Source organism: Moschus berezovskii, chromosome 9 (genome assembly GCF_049115385.1).
Source record: "Moschus berezovskii isolate FMDL1 chromosome 9, NW_MosBer_1.0, whole genome shotgun sequence".
In the NCBI taxonomy this organism is placed as follows: Eukaryota; Metazoa; Chordata; class Mammalia; order Artiodactyla; family Moschidae; genus Moschus; species Moschus berezovskii.
Genome location: NC_142468.1, coordinates 104,824,724 through 104,841,289, shown reverse-complemented (window position 1 = coordinate 104,841,289; position 16,566 = coordinate 104,824,724). Strand labels below are relative to the sequence as shown.

At 38.8% G+C, this 16,566-nt stretch overlaps 1 protein-coding gene and 2 pseudogenes across 1 annotated transcript; 1 reads left to right on the top strand and 2 right to left on the bottom strand.

Moving 5' to 3' along the window:
• Positions 1-1,410, bottom strand: LOC148776899 (olfactory receptor 11H6-like). Its single transcript, XM_088840249.1, has 2 exons — positions 1,363-1,410; positions 1-1,059 (listed from the first exon to the last, which is right to left on the bottom strand). Exons 1-2 carry the CDS (start codon positions 1,408-1,410, stop codon positions 1-3), a joined length of 1,107 nt encoding a protein of 368 aa, XP_088696375.1.
• Positions 1,411-11,444: 10,034 nt separating this feature from the next.
• On the top strand, positions 11,445-12,555 carry LOC148776898 (GTP-binding protein 10 pseudogene; annotated as a pseudogene).
• A 750-nt stretch (positions 12,556-13,305) lies between these two features.
• LOC148776897 (olfactory receptor 11G2-like) lies at positions 13,306-14,264 on the bottom strand (annotated as a pseudogene).
• Between the last annotated feature and the right edge of the window lie 2,302 nt (positions 14,265-16,566).

The window sequence follows — 16,566 nt, the reverse complement described above, 5'->3', positions numbered from 1 at the left end:
TCAAATACTCAGACATGCCCAGAAAAGAATTTTTTTAAATGAGAGAAATTCTGAAATCTTGAGAGAATAATAATGTAAAAATGTATATCGTTTCTCTGTATTTTTAGAAAATTCTGAGGCACAGAGGACTTTCCTCAATGCATCTTTCATATCTTTGTTCCGGAGGCTGTAGATCAGAGGATTAAAGAGTGGGGTTGCCATGCAGTAAAACAGGGTCACAAATTTCTGTGTCCCAGGATGGCTCCTGGAGCCTGGACTCACGTACATCACCATAACTGAGCCACAGAACAAGGAAACCACCAAGAAATGGGAGGCACGTGTAGAAATAGCTTTGTTCCTGCCTGAGCCAGCTGGGACCCGAAGTACAGCTCGCAAAACTAAGGTATAGGACCCAAGAATGTAGAGGAAACTGATGAAAATGATAAGCGAGCTTACAGTGGCACAAGTTAGAGTAGTTTTTGGAACGGGGGCATAGGACAGTGCCAGCAATGGTCCCAGGTCACAGAAAAAATGGTCAATGACATTAAGGCCACAGAAAGGCACCCGGGACATAAGAACTGCAGGCATCAGTATTGATAAAAAGCCACCTGCCCAGCAGAAAACCACTAATCGGGCACAGAGTTGATAGGTCATGATGGTGGGGTAATGCAGAGGTCGACAGATGGCAAGGAACCGATCAAAGGACATCGCAGATAGAAAGTAGCCCTCAGCTGCACACATGGAGAAGAAGAAGTAGGACTGGAGCAGGCAGCCAGCATAGGAGATGCTCTTGGTCTGGGAGATGATGTTGGCCAACATTTTGGGCACATCAGAACTGACATAGCAGATCTCCAGGAAGGAGAAGTTAGCCAGGAGGATGTACATGGGTGTATGGAGCTTCCGGCTTGACCACACAGCACAGATGATGGCTGCGTTCCCAAGGAGGGTCAGGAGGTAGATGAGGGAGAATATGACAGAGAGGAGGATCTGGATCTCCCTGCGGCAGGGGAAGCCCAGGAGAATGAACTCACTCACAGACCCAGAGATATCACTGGCTTCTGAGAGGTGCATTCTTCTGATCTATGAAGGGAATCATCATTAGATTAGCCATTTCTTTCTCTTGAAAAGTCATTTTTTAATTTTCTGACTTCTGTTTATTCCTTTAATGCACTTTTGTGAAAGGGCTCCATATGGTTCTGATTTTAACTCATTTCCCAATGATCTAGCTTAGTCCAATGAGAGCAGATTTCTGAGAACCCCAGCCAATATGTTACTATATGCTCCCACAGCGCCCACTGTAACAGTCTCCATTTTTTTCAGAGTACAAATTTCACTGACATCATATAACATGGAGTCCAGATTGTTTTCTATGTTTGCATTTACCTTAATTCTTCCTTGATGTAAAGTTCCATAAGATACACCCTCATACATCCATGTAATTTCTTTTCTCCTCATTGCAAAGAAAATTTTATTTAGAATTTTGGAAAATTCTAAGAAAAATCAAAGTTCAAATTAATATGGTAACACATGATAACTAGAGTTATTGTGGTGATCATTTTGTAGTGTATGAAAATACTGAATCATGATCCTGTACACCTAAAACTAATATAATATTGCAAGTCTATTTTATTTCAATTAAAAAAAAATGGCCTGGCAATATTCATAGCAGAAAAGTGGAATTCAAGGCTTGTCTTCAATAAGACAAAGAGAATCATTTTATATGAATAAGAGGTAAAAGATGAATGAAAAAATATTAAAGCTTGTCATGTTGTAAAAAAATAATAAATTACTATGAAGTTGAATTAGGTCAGTACAAAAAGAGTACCTTACTATGTTGTCAGTTAACATTTTCTCAGGCTATCTGTCCTGGATGGCTCTGTTAACGGAAGCAGGGTGCTGAAGACATTGCCACAAATTCCATTTTAGACAGTACCTATTAGTTTCTTAGAGCTGGTATTTAACTTCTACTTGCTGAGCCAACAGCTAAACTGATACAGAGAAAAAAGGACCTTCGTTGGCTTCTCTTCTTTAATTAGGAGATCCTGGCTCTCAAATAGAAAAACAGCAAGAGGCAGATGGAGAAAACTTGTCTCTTTGCTTAGATGGCTGCAAAAGTATATTGTGCATGTACTACAGCTTTTCCTCCTTGACCCAAATTCTGATTTATGATAAAGAAGAGTTTTAGCAAGGCTACTAACAAAAGCTGGAAATCACCATCTTTGACCTGCCCTGCGTCCTAATTTTTGGCACTTTTATGAAAGTGAAAGTCACTCAGTCGTGTCCAACTCTTTGTGACGCCATGGACTGTACATCCATGGAATTCTCCAGGCCAGAATACTGGAACGGGTAGCCTTTCCCTTTTCCAGGGGATCTTCCCAACCCAGGGATTGAACCCAGGTTTCTGGCATTGCAGTCGGATTCTTTACCAGCTGAGCCAAAAGGAAAGCGCAAGAATACTGGAGTGGGTAGCCTATCCCTTCCCCAATGGATCTTACAGACCCAGGAATCGAACTGGGGTCTCCTGCATTGCAGGCGGATTCTTTACCAACTGAGCTATCAGGGAAGCCCTCTGACTTGAACCAATTTCTGAACATTTTTTAAAAATTTGACGTCTAAGGTAGTGAGCAAAGAGCACCCGCTGTTATGTATGAAGCATTTATTGTGACCATCACTTAACATTCATTATCTCAATAAATTCTCCTCCCTCTGCTTTCCAGTTCTAGAGCCTTAAGAAAAAACACCTTCACATTTCTAAATGTAGCGCTGAATTTTACTGTCACTCTGAGCACGTTGATTCTAAAATCCAACTTTTTCCCCTACACAGATGTCAGCTATGTATGTATTAGCTGTGTTTCCTTATTGTGTTTTATTCAATTTGTTCATCTGCCACTTGCCTATATCAAATTTCCACTTGTGCATGTGGAGGACTAGCCTCAGGAAAGCTGTGTTAGTGATTGAGGCTATATACTATAGGAAAAGATTATTTACATATTTCTCACTGTCTCTCTCTATAGGATACATCAGATACATCACTAAGATGGTGAGGCGGGTATCTTCCAAACTAGCAGCTTCCATCAAATGCCAAAGGGAGATCAAGTATAAAAAGAGTTTTGTGTTCATTCAGAAAGACCAACAGATGGATGAGTTGAAATGAACTATAAGCTATACATCCCAGGTGATGGGCTCATTGGAGAAAACTTTGACTGGAAATTCAGTGATTGGAAGGGATGATATGATGCTTTAAATCAGAAGTAGACAACCTAAATTTTCAATATTGGATATTTAGCTAAAATATGTGTAGTAAGAGCCATCACACTTTTTACTGTGACCATAATTTTACTTATACAGTTGAACTGGCTATGGTGGGTAAATATAGAGTTGAACTGACTGTGGTGGGTAAGATTGTGTGTAAACAGGGCAAAGAAACTTGATAAAGAAAGAAAAATAGTGGAATGAAGGTGGGTTGCAGGGGTGTTATATTTTAATGGGAAATCCCCCTTCACTCACGGTCAGAATCAGTGTAAACCCACCTCAAAATTAAGGTAAGGATAAGAGTATTTGAGGAGGAGTCTTTGGTGTTTTAACATAGGCTCTTGAATGAGCAGACGTTAATCAGAATTCAAAGTAAGAAAAAGGAAAATGTCATCAGAAAGAAAGAGAAAGAAACAACAAATTTTCTTTCAGATTTTTATCTGTAATACAACTTGGTACTCTCATGAATGTCTTCCTTCCTTTCCTGATTAAAAACTCCTCTGTTCCTGCCTCACTGTTCTAAGTTCAATTCACCCAGGGCCCTTCTCTCCCTGCCTTGGGTCACTGTGGACTCTACCTGAGACTATATGTTGATTTTTCCTTTCACTGCAAATACAGGAATTCTTCAGTCTTAATTACACTTAATGAAAATAAATATCGATTCCTTACAAAAGTTTTATCTCCTTTGAAGTGATATGAAGCTCATTAGCTTCTATCATTTCTTTACCTGAAAAATAATGCCAAACAGAGAAGTGTCAGCTCAAAATTTCCTGATGGGATTTTTGAACAATTGTATGCTGGACAGATGTGATTCTACCAGGAATAATAAAGATTTTGTAAAAAGTTATATATCAGTTGATATATTACCTTGTTTATCATATGAAATATATTTATAAATAAAAATCCAAAGGACCGTTCACAGCCCTCTTTCTGTAGCAATAATACACACAGTGGACATTGCAGCAGGCAGTTGAGGGGCTACCACTGTGCCCTCTTAAAGATCCTAGATGAAGAATTTGGGGGTCCTGGTGACACTCTGCCACACTTTGAGCCTCACAAAGGATTCTCTTTAACTGCAAAAAAAGAATAAAATGCCAAGAAACTCTCCGTTTTACTATGTATACCTTTCTGGCCACATACTGTCCCTAGAGGCCATCCCTCAGGAGCAGCAGGGACAATCAGAGGGCATCATTCAATCCCCAAGTGTGTTTTACTTTCAGTGTTGTGCTCAAAGCTGAAAAGGCCTTCCTGAATCCATCGGTGAGACTGTCACCTAGTAATGGCCCCTCTAATTTGCTGCTCACCTGACACCCACAGACAGGCTCTGGATTTAAAACCAGCTCCATATTGGATATCACCAGTTGCTTTAAGGCTCCCAGAGCTCCCCTGTTCGCATATGTGTTTCTGCAAATGACATTGAAAGTTCACTTTAACAAATTCCCAGATCCTGAGTATCTTCCTGTGGGAGCATGCTCGGTTGCCCAGTTGTCTGACTCTTTATGATCCTGTGCACTGTAGCCCACCAGTCTCCTCTGTCTGTGGGATTTTCCCAGCAAGAATACTGGAGTGGGTTGCTATATCCTCTTCCAGGGAATCTTTCTGACCCAGGGATCGAACTTGTATCTTGCATCTCCTGCATTGGCAGGCAGATTCTTTACCACTGAGCCACTGAGGAAGCCCAAGTCTCTTCCCTATGACCCACTAAAAAGGTAACCTCCCTGCCTATCTTTATCAGTCTGTACAGCAGTGTTAAAAGTTGGTCTGCATTCCCTGAGTAGACTTTTGGTGGCAGGAACTGATTCCCAGTGAAATTGTACAGTGGCTTTCAATCCTCATGAGAATAAGAAAACCTAGGGTCTCACTTGTTCAGAGCCTCCTATCATACCCTCAACCACAAGGATTTTATGTCTTCTTATGTTTTCCAATTATCTTCTCCTGTCTCAATGGATATAAACACTCTACCCGGTTTTTATTGTGTTTAGGTGATAGTACCTGCTATTTGCTGATTACTATGCCAGCAGATTTCATATGTGTTATCTATTATATATGTGTGCATGCTCAGTTATAAGTCATGTCCGACTCTTTGTGACCCCCATGGACTGTACCTGGCTGGGTTCCTCTATCCATGGAATTCCCCAGGCAAGAATACTGGAGTGGGTTGTCCTTTCCTCCTCCAGGTTATCTTCCCAACCCAGGGATTGAACCTGGGTCTCCTGCATTGCAGGCAGATTCTTTACCACTGAGCCATGTGGGAAGTCCTATCAAATACTTGTAAATCTCATTAAACTCTTTTGAATACTGTCTTATCCTTTTAAAATGATTGAACAGAAGCCCACAGAGGGTAAGAGTTTATATTTGGCTCTAACTCAACTTGGTTTATCTTTTCTACATATAGGGTGACTGGAGTGAAAAGTTATATCTAATCTTCCCATGGCTTCTACCTGTTATTCTTTCCTGGTCATTGTTATGTCTTTCTATCCCTCTGGGAAAATTCTATTAATCTTGTTATTTTGGCTTCTTGGCTTCCTTAAGTAGTTTTACTTCAAACACTATATTTGAGAAGGCTGTTCAGAATCTGGTTTATGGCTTAACATCTTATTTTATCTTGATACAACAAATTTGTCTGAAAAATGATTGCTATTGTGAACAAAGATTTGTTTAAAATAGTTATTGCCCATAAGCAGCTTTCAAGGTAATGAGCTACTTTGGCAAAAGTTCCAGCAAAAATCCCATTCAAGGACAGAACTTTAATTCTTTTTTATTCTTTGCTGTGTAAGCAGACACAGAGTAGTCTTGACAATGAGGTGCATTTGAATTCTCGGTAATACTGTTCCTGCCTGAAAACTCCCATGGACAGAGGAGCCTAGCAGGCTATAATCCATAGGGTCGCAAAGAGTTGAACACAACTGAGTATGAGCTTGCAGTGCCTCCCAGCAAGGTAGGGGTCAGACCAGATTCAGATGTTACTTCTGTTCGACTCTCTATTTCTTGTGCTAGACTCCATCTTTCTTCTCCAAGCTTTAGTTATTTTAGCACAGAGATACCAGGTGTCCAAAACCAGGCAGAAAGTCTCTAATCCAAGCTGACAAAGGCAGCAATATTGGAAGTAGCCCACTCACTCTGTTTGATGTTCACTAGTTCCAGCAGAAAGCAACCTGGGGGAAAGATAATTCTGAGTTAATAGTGACCAGGTCCTTTTACTGTAGCCCTGCTTCCTGTTGCTTCTTCTAGTAATGACTTAGAAGGATTTTCCATTGGAAGCACCAGTGATGTATCTGCAAGTCATAGAATCACTTATACTCTCACATTGTGTTTGGAGACTCATCTTTAAACTCCTCCCTCAGTGACTTGCTTATAAAAACTTCTTTTCATTCTTTGTTGCTTTGATGATGACTGTCTAACCTTTTCAAACATTTTGTTACTGATAATGTATATTGTCAGTATTTCATTAGCATGTAACCTTCCAAATCAGTTCTTTCCCTTTTTAACTCCAGAAACACCTCAGAAACCAATCCTCTCAGATAGGTCAATTGCCTCAAGAAAGAAAGCCATCCTGGTTCCGGGCAAATTGGACCTTCCCAGGCACTCTTTTTGTTCCAGGCAGGATATTGTGGAAGGTAGGCAGCTAAGCCCCAAGGACTGTGTTGAACCAGGTTCAGCTTTGGGCAATATGGCCCAGGATACCAGGTCCCTCTCTTGGCACAGCCTTCCCCAGGCCATACATTAGGACTCTTACTGTTGCTGTGTTCCTTGTGAATTTGGGCAGAAGAGAGAAGTGGCCGAATACATATACTTGTCACTTTATACTTGACTTTAGATCGATGATATCCAAACTGTTGGAGATGATATAGGTAGTGCTTAATTTCACCATTCTGCTTCATTTGTTCTCGCCAAACATGTCCTGTACATTAAATAATGAATTTTCAAATGAAAGCGAATTTAACTAATTCTGAGAATTTTCTGGTCTTTTGAGAGTCTCCCATGCAACTTTGATATGACTGCTAATCTCAGACAAGAGGTGGAATCCCTGACTCAGAAGAAGTTGGGCAGAAATAGAATTTTAATAGGCTTGAAAGCAGGCACCTGGCACTGGCTCGGAGAGACTCCAATTATGTAAAAAATGCGTTACACCCATATCTTTCCTCACTCCCTCCACTGTTCCACCCACTTCATATTGTCTTTAGAGCACTGTTTTGTGATTTTCTTTTTCTCCTCTTGGTTTCTTCCCAAATGCTGATTGATTTAATCAGTTGATGGACATGAGTTTAGGTAAACTCCGGGAGTTGGTGATGGACAGGGAGGCCTGGCGTGCTGTGATGTATGGGATCGCAAAGAGTCGGACACCACTGAGTGACTGAACTGAACTGAGGAACATAATCATTTTATGGTTACAGCGTAATATAAGTAGTTCTCTCTTGTTGGACATTTAGATTGCTTTGCAAGTTTTTTCTATTACAAACTATTCTGTGATGATGTTCTCTTACAGTGAATTAGTATAAGTGTATTAGCTGATCAAAATGTATATATAATTTTAAGACTTTTCTTTGCCATATTGCTAGATTGCTTTCTAAAAGTGTTGCCCTAACTTAGTCTAACCAGCAGATAGTGAGAATGCTCATTTTCCTCACATGTGAAACACACACACACATACAGCTTATTATAATTCTGTCTAAAAATTACCATTATGAATATTTTAAAGTAATGTGTCATTATTTTAATGTGTATTTATTTAATTAGTAATTTGGTTGAGTCTAAGAAGTGTTTTTTATCATTTTGCCTTTTTTTCCTTTTCATTTATATATATAACATTTTTCTAATCATGTGTTCATTTTTCTTGATTTAAAATAATTTCTTATAACATATTTATATTTTCCATTTTTGATGTTTTACCTATTCAATACATGTGCATAGCAATTTTTTGAACCAAAGCTATTTTTTATGTAGTCACATATGCACTCTTTCTCTTAATGGTTTATACTTTGGTTTTATGCTTAGGAATATATTCACATCTTGAGATTACATATTGATAACATATATGATGTAGAATTGAAAGATGTCTGATTTTGTGAACAGAAAATGTGTGCAATTATCAACAGGGAAACACAACCAGTCTCCAGTACTTGTAGCAATTTCAGAAAGGATAAATTTCAGAAGGATAAACCCCTTCTCCATAAAGGAAGGGGTTAGTGTAATCAACTTGCCATCAAGTGGCTGGCTCTAGTGACTTCTGAGACACTCTGAGGCAGAAATTTGAAAGATATGTGGTGGTTTTGAAGTGGGACATTGTTCAGTTCAATTCAGTTCAGTTCAGTCGCTCAGTCGTGTCCGACTCTTTGCGACCCCATGAATCACAGCACACCAGGCCTCTCTGTCCATCACCAACTCCCGGAGTTCACTCAAACTCATGTCCACAGAGTCGGTGATGCCATCCAGCCATCTCATTCTCTGTCGTCCCCTTCTCCTTCCTCCCGCCCCCAACCTTTCCCAGCATCAGGGTCTTTTCCGGTGAGTCAACTCATCGCATGAGGTGGCCAAAGTATTGCAGTTTCAACTTTAGCATCAGTCCTTCCAATGAACACCCAGGATTGATCTCCTTTAGAATGGACTGGTTGGATCTCCTTGCAGTCCAAGGGACTCTCAAGAGTCTTCTCCAACACCACAGTTCAAAAACATCAATTCTTCGGCGATCAGCTTTCTTCACAGTCCAATTCTCACATCCATACATGACCATGGGAAAAACCATAGCCTTGACTAGACGGACCTTTGTTGGCAAAGGAATGTCTCTGCTTTGTAATATGCTATCTAGGTTGGTCATAACTTTCCTTCCAAGGAGTAAGCGTCTTTTAATTTCATGGCTGCAGTCAGCATCTACAGTGATTTTGGAGCCCCCAAAAATAAAGTCTGACACTGTTTCCACCGTTTTCCCATCTATTTCCCATGAAGTGATGGGACCAGATGCCACGATCTTTATTTTCTGAATGTTGAGCTTCAAGCCAACCTTTTCACTCTCCTCTTTCACTTTCATCAAGAGGCTTTTGAGTTCCTCTTCACTTTCTGCCATAAGGGTAGTGTCATGTGCATATCTGAGGTTATTGATATTTCTCCCAGTATGAGTTAAAATTCATGTAGAACTATTCAGTACAACTGTAGCTGAAAAAGAAGCTTACCAAAAGTATCTGCTACAATAAACATCTGGCTCCATTACCATTTACTAGTGTGATATTTGGGAAATTCCTGAACCTCACTAAAACTGTTAATTTTCTAATTTTTTAACATAGTGTTGGTAATAACTTGCTCCAGAAGGTTGTTAAATGTATAAAATAAATGCATATTATATGTATATAATAAATGAAGTGACTGTTCTCAAATTACTCAGTGTGATAACAGTTCCATCAGGTGATTTGGGAGAAAATAAAGTTATTTTGTCAAAATTGGATAAAATTCCATTTCAGTACATGATTTTTGGAGATTTATAATACTTACAATGTTTTGAAGACTTCATGAATTTGCTTACTTTGGTGTAACCCTTTACTTGCTTTATTTAAGAATGGCACTTAAAAAAGCTGAGCAGACAGTTTTTCTCCTTTCCTATTAACTTCACATGGATTATTCCTAGAAAAGCATGTTGGTAAATTTGGAGATAGTTTACATAAGTGGTTTAGCTCAGGATCAGCACTGATAAATTCTTAGAAATAGTAGGACATGTAATTGAAATAAAGGAAGTAGCCTGCAAGGCTGACCTCTGTATGAGAGGAGGTAAGAATTTACTTTATGATTTGGAATGAATGTCCAAATGGTGAGAATGGTCCAGATGGTGAGATTGAGGGAAGTATCTGAGGGAAGTGGTAAAACAAGAGATTGTTTATTGAGTAGATAGACTTTGCTTGTATCCTTGTAAATAATCTCCTAAAATAAACTAGACAAATTTGAAGTTTAGATTTCACTATATCCTTAATTCATAAAGTCCTGAATTAAGCAAAAGTTACTAAAAAACTTGAATTTTATTTCGTTTTAATTAATTAATTAATTTCATTCCATTTTAAGTGTCAGCAGCCTGAATTACGAGGTGTTTCTGATACGTAAAGTGTGAGATGCAAAAAGCCTAATTAATTATTATCGCAAAATCGGTTACAAATGCAGAAACCACACACCTTTGGAAGCAACAGTACATTTTATTCACTACACATTCTCATCTCTTTTCCCTATCTGCTTTAAGAAAGCTAGATGACTGTAGGGTGAGCAAACCATAAGCACCCAGAAGGAAATAATAGTTAAAATAATCAGGGAAACAGCATCTTATGTTAAAGATATTTTGGATGATGTTCTTAATTAAGCATTTTTACTTAGGTAGATAATTTGTCCAGGCAATTGTTCACCCATTCAGTCCACTTTGTGAAATAGGACAGAAAAATCTTGCTATAGAACCCCCAGAAATTCTGACCGTCCTTGTCCAGACAACCTCAGATTCTTGGTTCTTTCTTAAAGGAAGTCCAATTACAGTTGTACTTCACTTTGTGGAATAGATGATTTTCTGAAGGCTATAAATGTGGCTCCCTAAATTACACTTTATTTCTCTGTTATATTCTTAGAATCATCTTTAAAAAATACGTGCTAGTGGTGAAAATAAAATGCATAAACAAACCAACATTTGTAACTATATATTTTAAAAAGATCTTTAGACACATTTTAGATAATACTTAATATGTCACATGGCAAAAATACCGAAATAAAATATGGTCCTACAGCATGTCAATTGACACTGGATTTGCAGCAAAGAGAGAAGTCCTGACTAATGCCCTTTACATTTAGCATATATCTTAACTTTATTGAATAAACACGAGCCACTAAGTTCCTAATTCTTATTTTGAGTACTTTCTGACTTACTACTTAATATGCACCTAAGGCTGTTTGTTTCTTTACGATCCTTAGAGTAGAAACAGGAATTATTCTTTGGAAGAGAGTAAAAAGATCACACCTGTACGGCTGTACTTTTTTCATACGGTAATCCTTACATTCTGTGGCTACCAGTGGAGAAGATGTTGCAGTATAAATACCAAAACAAGTTTATGAATCCTCTTGAATCCTTATATGTTGCTTCAATTCTGAAACACAAAGCAGATTTATACTTCCTTTTAGAAGCTTGGTTATGATGACAAGTTCAATTTTCTTAAGACAATTTTATTTCTTAAAAATGACTAATCCGCTTTGCAGGCATGGTGCGCTGCAGTTGCATGCTGTTCAGAAAGTATGGAAACTTCATTGATAACCTGAGACTCTTCACCAAGGGAGGAAGTGGTGGAATGGGCTACCCTCGTTTAGGTGGAGAAGGTGGAAAAGGTGGTGACGTCTGGATTGTAGCCCATAACAAAATGACTTTAAAACAACTTAAGGATAAATATCCTCAGAAACGGTTTGTGGCTGGAGAAGGAGCAAACAGTCGAGTTAGTGCACTGAAAGGCTCCAAAGGGAAAGACTGTGAAATTCCTGTCCCTGTGGGTGTTTCAGTAACTGATGACAGTGGTAACGTTATAGATTCCCAAATGCTGGAAAATCCTCTTTGCTAAGTAAGATTTCTTATGCAAAACCTACAATTGCAGATTATGCATTTACAACAATAAAGCCTGAACTCGGAAAAATTATATATAGTGATCTCAAACAGATATCAGTAGCTGATCTTCCTGGTTTAATAGAAGGAGCACATATGAACAAAGGAATGGGCCACAAATTCCTCAAGCATATAGAAAGAACTAAACAACTGCTTTTTGTTGTTGATATTTCTGGATTTCAGCTTTCTTCCCAAACTCATTACAGAACTGCTTTTGAAACCATAATACTGCTTTCAAAAGAGTTAGAGTTGTACAAAGAGGAACTTCAGACAAAATCTGCACTCTTAGCAGTAAATAAAATGGACTTGCCAGATGCACAGGATAAGTTCCATGTACTGATGAACCAACTCCAGAATCCTAAAGAATTTTTGCATTTATTTGAAAAACACATGATTCCAGAGAGGACTGTGGAATTCCAACACATCATCCCCATCTCTGCAGTTACTGGAGAAGGAATCGATGAACTAAAGAACTGTGTAAGGAAATCTCTGGATGAACACGCCAACCAGGAAAATGATGCATATCATAAGAAGCAGTTGCTTAATCTACATATTTCCAATACAATATCTTATAGTGAGCCACCATCAAAGAATGCTGTTTCTAGTCCTAGAATGGATGTAACTTAAATATATGAAAAGTGATACTGAAATTGTGTTCATTTGAAAGCTCTTTGACATTTTTTAGAATGTTGGTTGTTACTAACCTGCTGTATATACCATCATTCAAGAACCATATTTTTAAAGATGTTTTGTAGTTAAGTTTATCAACAGATAAAAAAATAACCAAGGGTTAAAAATGACAGTTTATAATGTTATGGCCATCCACGTGTAATAACATCCTATAGTATTCTATCTGTATGTCTCTGCTGCTGCTGCTGAATCACTTCAGTCGTATCCGACTCTGTGTGACCCCATAGACGGAAGCCCACCCGGCCCTGGGATTCTCCAGGCAAGAACACTGGAGTGGGTTGCCATTTCCTTCTCCAATGTGTGAAAGTGAAAGTGAAGTCGCTCAGTCGTGTCCGACCCTTAGCGACCCCATGGACTGCAGCCTACCAGGCTCCTCTATCCATGGGATTTTCTAGGCAAGAGTACTGGAGTGGCTCTAGTGAGATAATTTTTAAGATTATAAAACAGGGTTCCTTATGAGCAACTAGGTTTTATTTGTTTGTTTTTGAGTTTGTCATTACCTGGTTCTCCTAAATTTGTAATAGTTCTTTTTTTTTTTTTTTTGAACAACCTCAAACTCCTGATTTTGAACATATTCACTGATAATAAAGATCACTGATAATCAGCAAAAAAAAAAAAAAAGACTAATCCATCATGTAGTGGGTGACTTTTATGATAATAGTAGGCTTTATTGTAATAGTTCCTTAACCAAAATTATTATTAAATTTTCTAGAAAACCATCCTGTTCGTGTCTTATTCAGATAGCTTGTGTTGCAACTTAGTTCACTATGACTTCTGATTTATGTTTTAAGAACAGATATTTCAGCCCAAAAGACTTTCCTTAGAGCAGCCTTCATCTCACTGTTCCTGAGGCTATAAATTAGAGGATTGCAGAGGGGTGTTATTACAGAATAAAATAAGGTCACAATTTTTTGCACTTTCACTGGGTGTCCTGATCCAGGACTAACATATATCACCATAACAGAGCCAAAAAACAGAATTACCACAGCCAGATGAGAAGCACCAGTGGAGAAAGCCTTGCGTTTGCTGGCTTCTGAGGGCATCCTTACCACAGCCAGAATCACCAGCACATAGAAGCAAAGGAGGAAGAGAAAGGTGCCAGTCATGAAAGCAGCATTGAAAGTAGAGTACATGAGTTGTGTGGTGCTGTCTTCAGAACAGGACAGCATCATCAATGGGACAGGATCACACATAAAGTGGTCGATGATATTTGGGTTGCAAAAGGGCAACTGTGAAATGAGAACAACAGGGGTTAGGAAGAGAATGAACCCACAGGATCACCCAAAGATGATGATGGCAGTGTAGAGCTCTTTAGTCATGATGCGTGGGTAATGCAGAGGATGGCAGATGGCAAGATACCTGTCAAAGGCCATGATGCAAAGGTAGAAGCCCTCGTCACACCCAAAAGAGAACAAGTAGGACTGTGCAAAACAGCTCACGAAGGAGATGGACTTGCTTGAGGATAGAAAGTTGGCCAACATATTAGGGACGGTTGTGGTGACATAACATATTTCCAGGAAAGAGAAATTCCCCAAGAAGATGTACATGGGCGTGTGAAGGCGCTGATCCCACCGCACATCTGTGTTCCACATCAGGGTCGGGATATAGGCTACTGAAAAGAGCCCGAAGTAGAGGAGCTGCATTTCTGGGCTTGAGGGAAAGCCCAGCCCAGGAGGATTAAGTGGATAACAAAGTGGGTGGTTTCTCTGCTGGACATATTCATTGGTCTGGAAGACATGGGATGACAGAAGTTACTTAACTTTAACACAGTATACTGATTCTTCCTGAAAAATCCTAGTTTCGTTACCAGTTTGGGTAGATTAAGTAATAAACAATGAGTTTTATTTTAAAGCACCCAAATGGTGATCATCATAACCTATTGCCCAAGAGTATGATTTCATTTGATGATGTTGTTTAATCACGTAGTCATGTCTGACTTTTTTGCTAGCTCATGGACTGTAGCCCACCAGGCTCCTCTGTCCATGGGATTTCCCAGACAAGAATACCGGAATGGGTTGTCATTTCCTTTTCCAGGGGTTCTTCCTGCATTGGCAGGTGGATTCTTTACCATTGAGCCACCAGGGAAGCCCTTCATTTTGATAGGATGCAAATAATCATATAAATAAGAACATGGTTTGGCACAATCATTAAACTAGATTGGGATATTGGATAACACTTAAGTGTAAAATTTGTAATTCAGAGTAAGTCACGTCACTTTCTGTGTGTTTTACCATAAAAAAGAATAGTACACACAAACCAGCATATGTGGAATTTCTAAAATATTATGTAAAACTAATTTTTTGTAATTAGTGATATTGATAATAATAGCAAATGAAATTTCAGAAGGTTCTATCTCACTGAGATAACAAAGAAAGAATACAGGGAATATTTCTTTTTGTGCTTGTTTATGATATTGTTAAGTAATGATGAAAAGGGCCTCTCTGGTACCAGCACAGGTGGTATATTATATGACTGTACTAAACACGTTTGGCGTATAAGAAATGTGTTTTCTCTGTCCGGCCTGTTGGATTCAGCTCCACAGCACGAGAAGAGCCCTAACCTTTGGCACCTGAATACTGAAAATTTTGATATACTCTCTAGTGAACTTGAGAACTAGATATGCCACTTGGGGCAACGGACCTTAAGGAGAGCAACGACTCAGAGTGACTGATGGACCTTAAGGAGAGCAACTACTCGGAGTGACTGCCCTGTTGAATGTGACTAGACTTGGCCCATTTTGCTGCAAAATAGTTGTGACATAGAGAAAAGATTTTGATTTGTGTGCGTGGCATTTCCATTATTTTCATAGCTGCTTTCTATGTTTGGTCTCGTTTTCTCTTTTTTATGCATAACCTCTGAAACATTTTTATACTCATTCTAGGCATCTTCTATTGAGACAATCTTGAGACATGGAATATCTTTCTTAACCATTCTTGCTCCCCTCTTCCCCTAGTTTGTAATTATCGAATCAAAGCTTCATGTCTTGCTTTCTTAGAAGCCTACTGTTGGCTATCATATTTGGAACCTAAAGTGAAAGCACAGCTATTTATGTATTCTCATTGCTCATGGGGCTTTATAGATTTTATCAGGTCTGAATGCAAGCTGGTAGCCAATCTGTTTGTTTCTCATAGCAATCACATTATATCAGGGGGCACACAAGTGCTTCTGTGTGTGTGTGTGTATTTTGTCATCAAAGACAGTCTTCTTTGATCTATTGCAATTGTGAAGCAAGATTTGTAAAAGAAGATTATTTAAGATTTTTATCATGAATAATTGTATGATTTTTCTCAATTGAAGCTTTTGTACAGTAGCTGAGAGAGAATAAATGTCATCTTGTCTAGAAACTCAAGCTATGGAGCTAGTGAATCTTGGCTTGTCACTATAAATGAGAGGGCCTTTCACTTAAGAACATATAAATTGTACTTACACACATACAGTGAATAAAAATACGCAGGAAAAAGAGAAAAATCATAACATTAAGAGGCAATTCATATGAATAAGCTTCAAAATTACCCTTAGATGTCCACAAATTATTCTGCTGCTTTTATTGAAGAAAAAGCTCAGCTAACACACATCATAGTGGTAGCTTCATAACTCATTTGACTGAATTTTTAAAACTCATTTAATTTTTGTCTTTTATATTGCAATGTGTGTCTTGATACCTTGAAACCCTGTTTGATGATATTGAAATTCCTCATTTTTACTAACAAGGACTTCCCCGATGGCTCAGCAGTAAGGAATCTGTCTGCAATGCAGGAGACACAAGAGATGTGTGTTCAATCCCTAGGTTGAGAAGATCTCTAGCAGGAGGAAATGCCAACCCACTCCAGTATTCTCACCTGGAAAATCCCAAGGACAGAGGAGCCTGGTGGGCTACAGTCTATTGTATTGCAAAGACTCAGAGATGACTGAGTGACTGAGCCTGCAGTGCAATGGCACCCTAACAGTGGCAAGTCAAATCAATGTCAATACTCACCCTGTTTGGGTCTCCTGTTACAGTATTTCTTGGGAATACTAACTGTATAAAGTCACAATCCAAA

What these genes read in the sequence shown, in the direction of transcription:
- LOC148776899 (XM_088840249.1), bottom strand. Translation starts at nt 1,410, where the DNA reads ATGTATGAGGGTGTATCTTATGGAACTTTACATCAAGGAAGAATTAAG. An exon ending in TACATCAAGGAAGAATTAAG is followed by an intron (nt 1,060 to 1,362) that starts GTAAATGCAAAC and finishes TTCCCTTCATAG; the next exon opens with ATCAGAAGAATGCACCTCTC.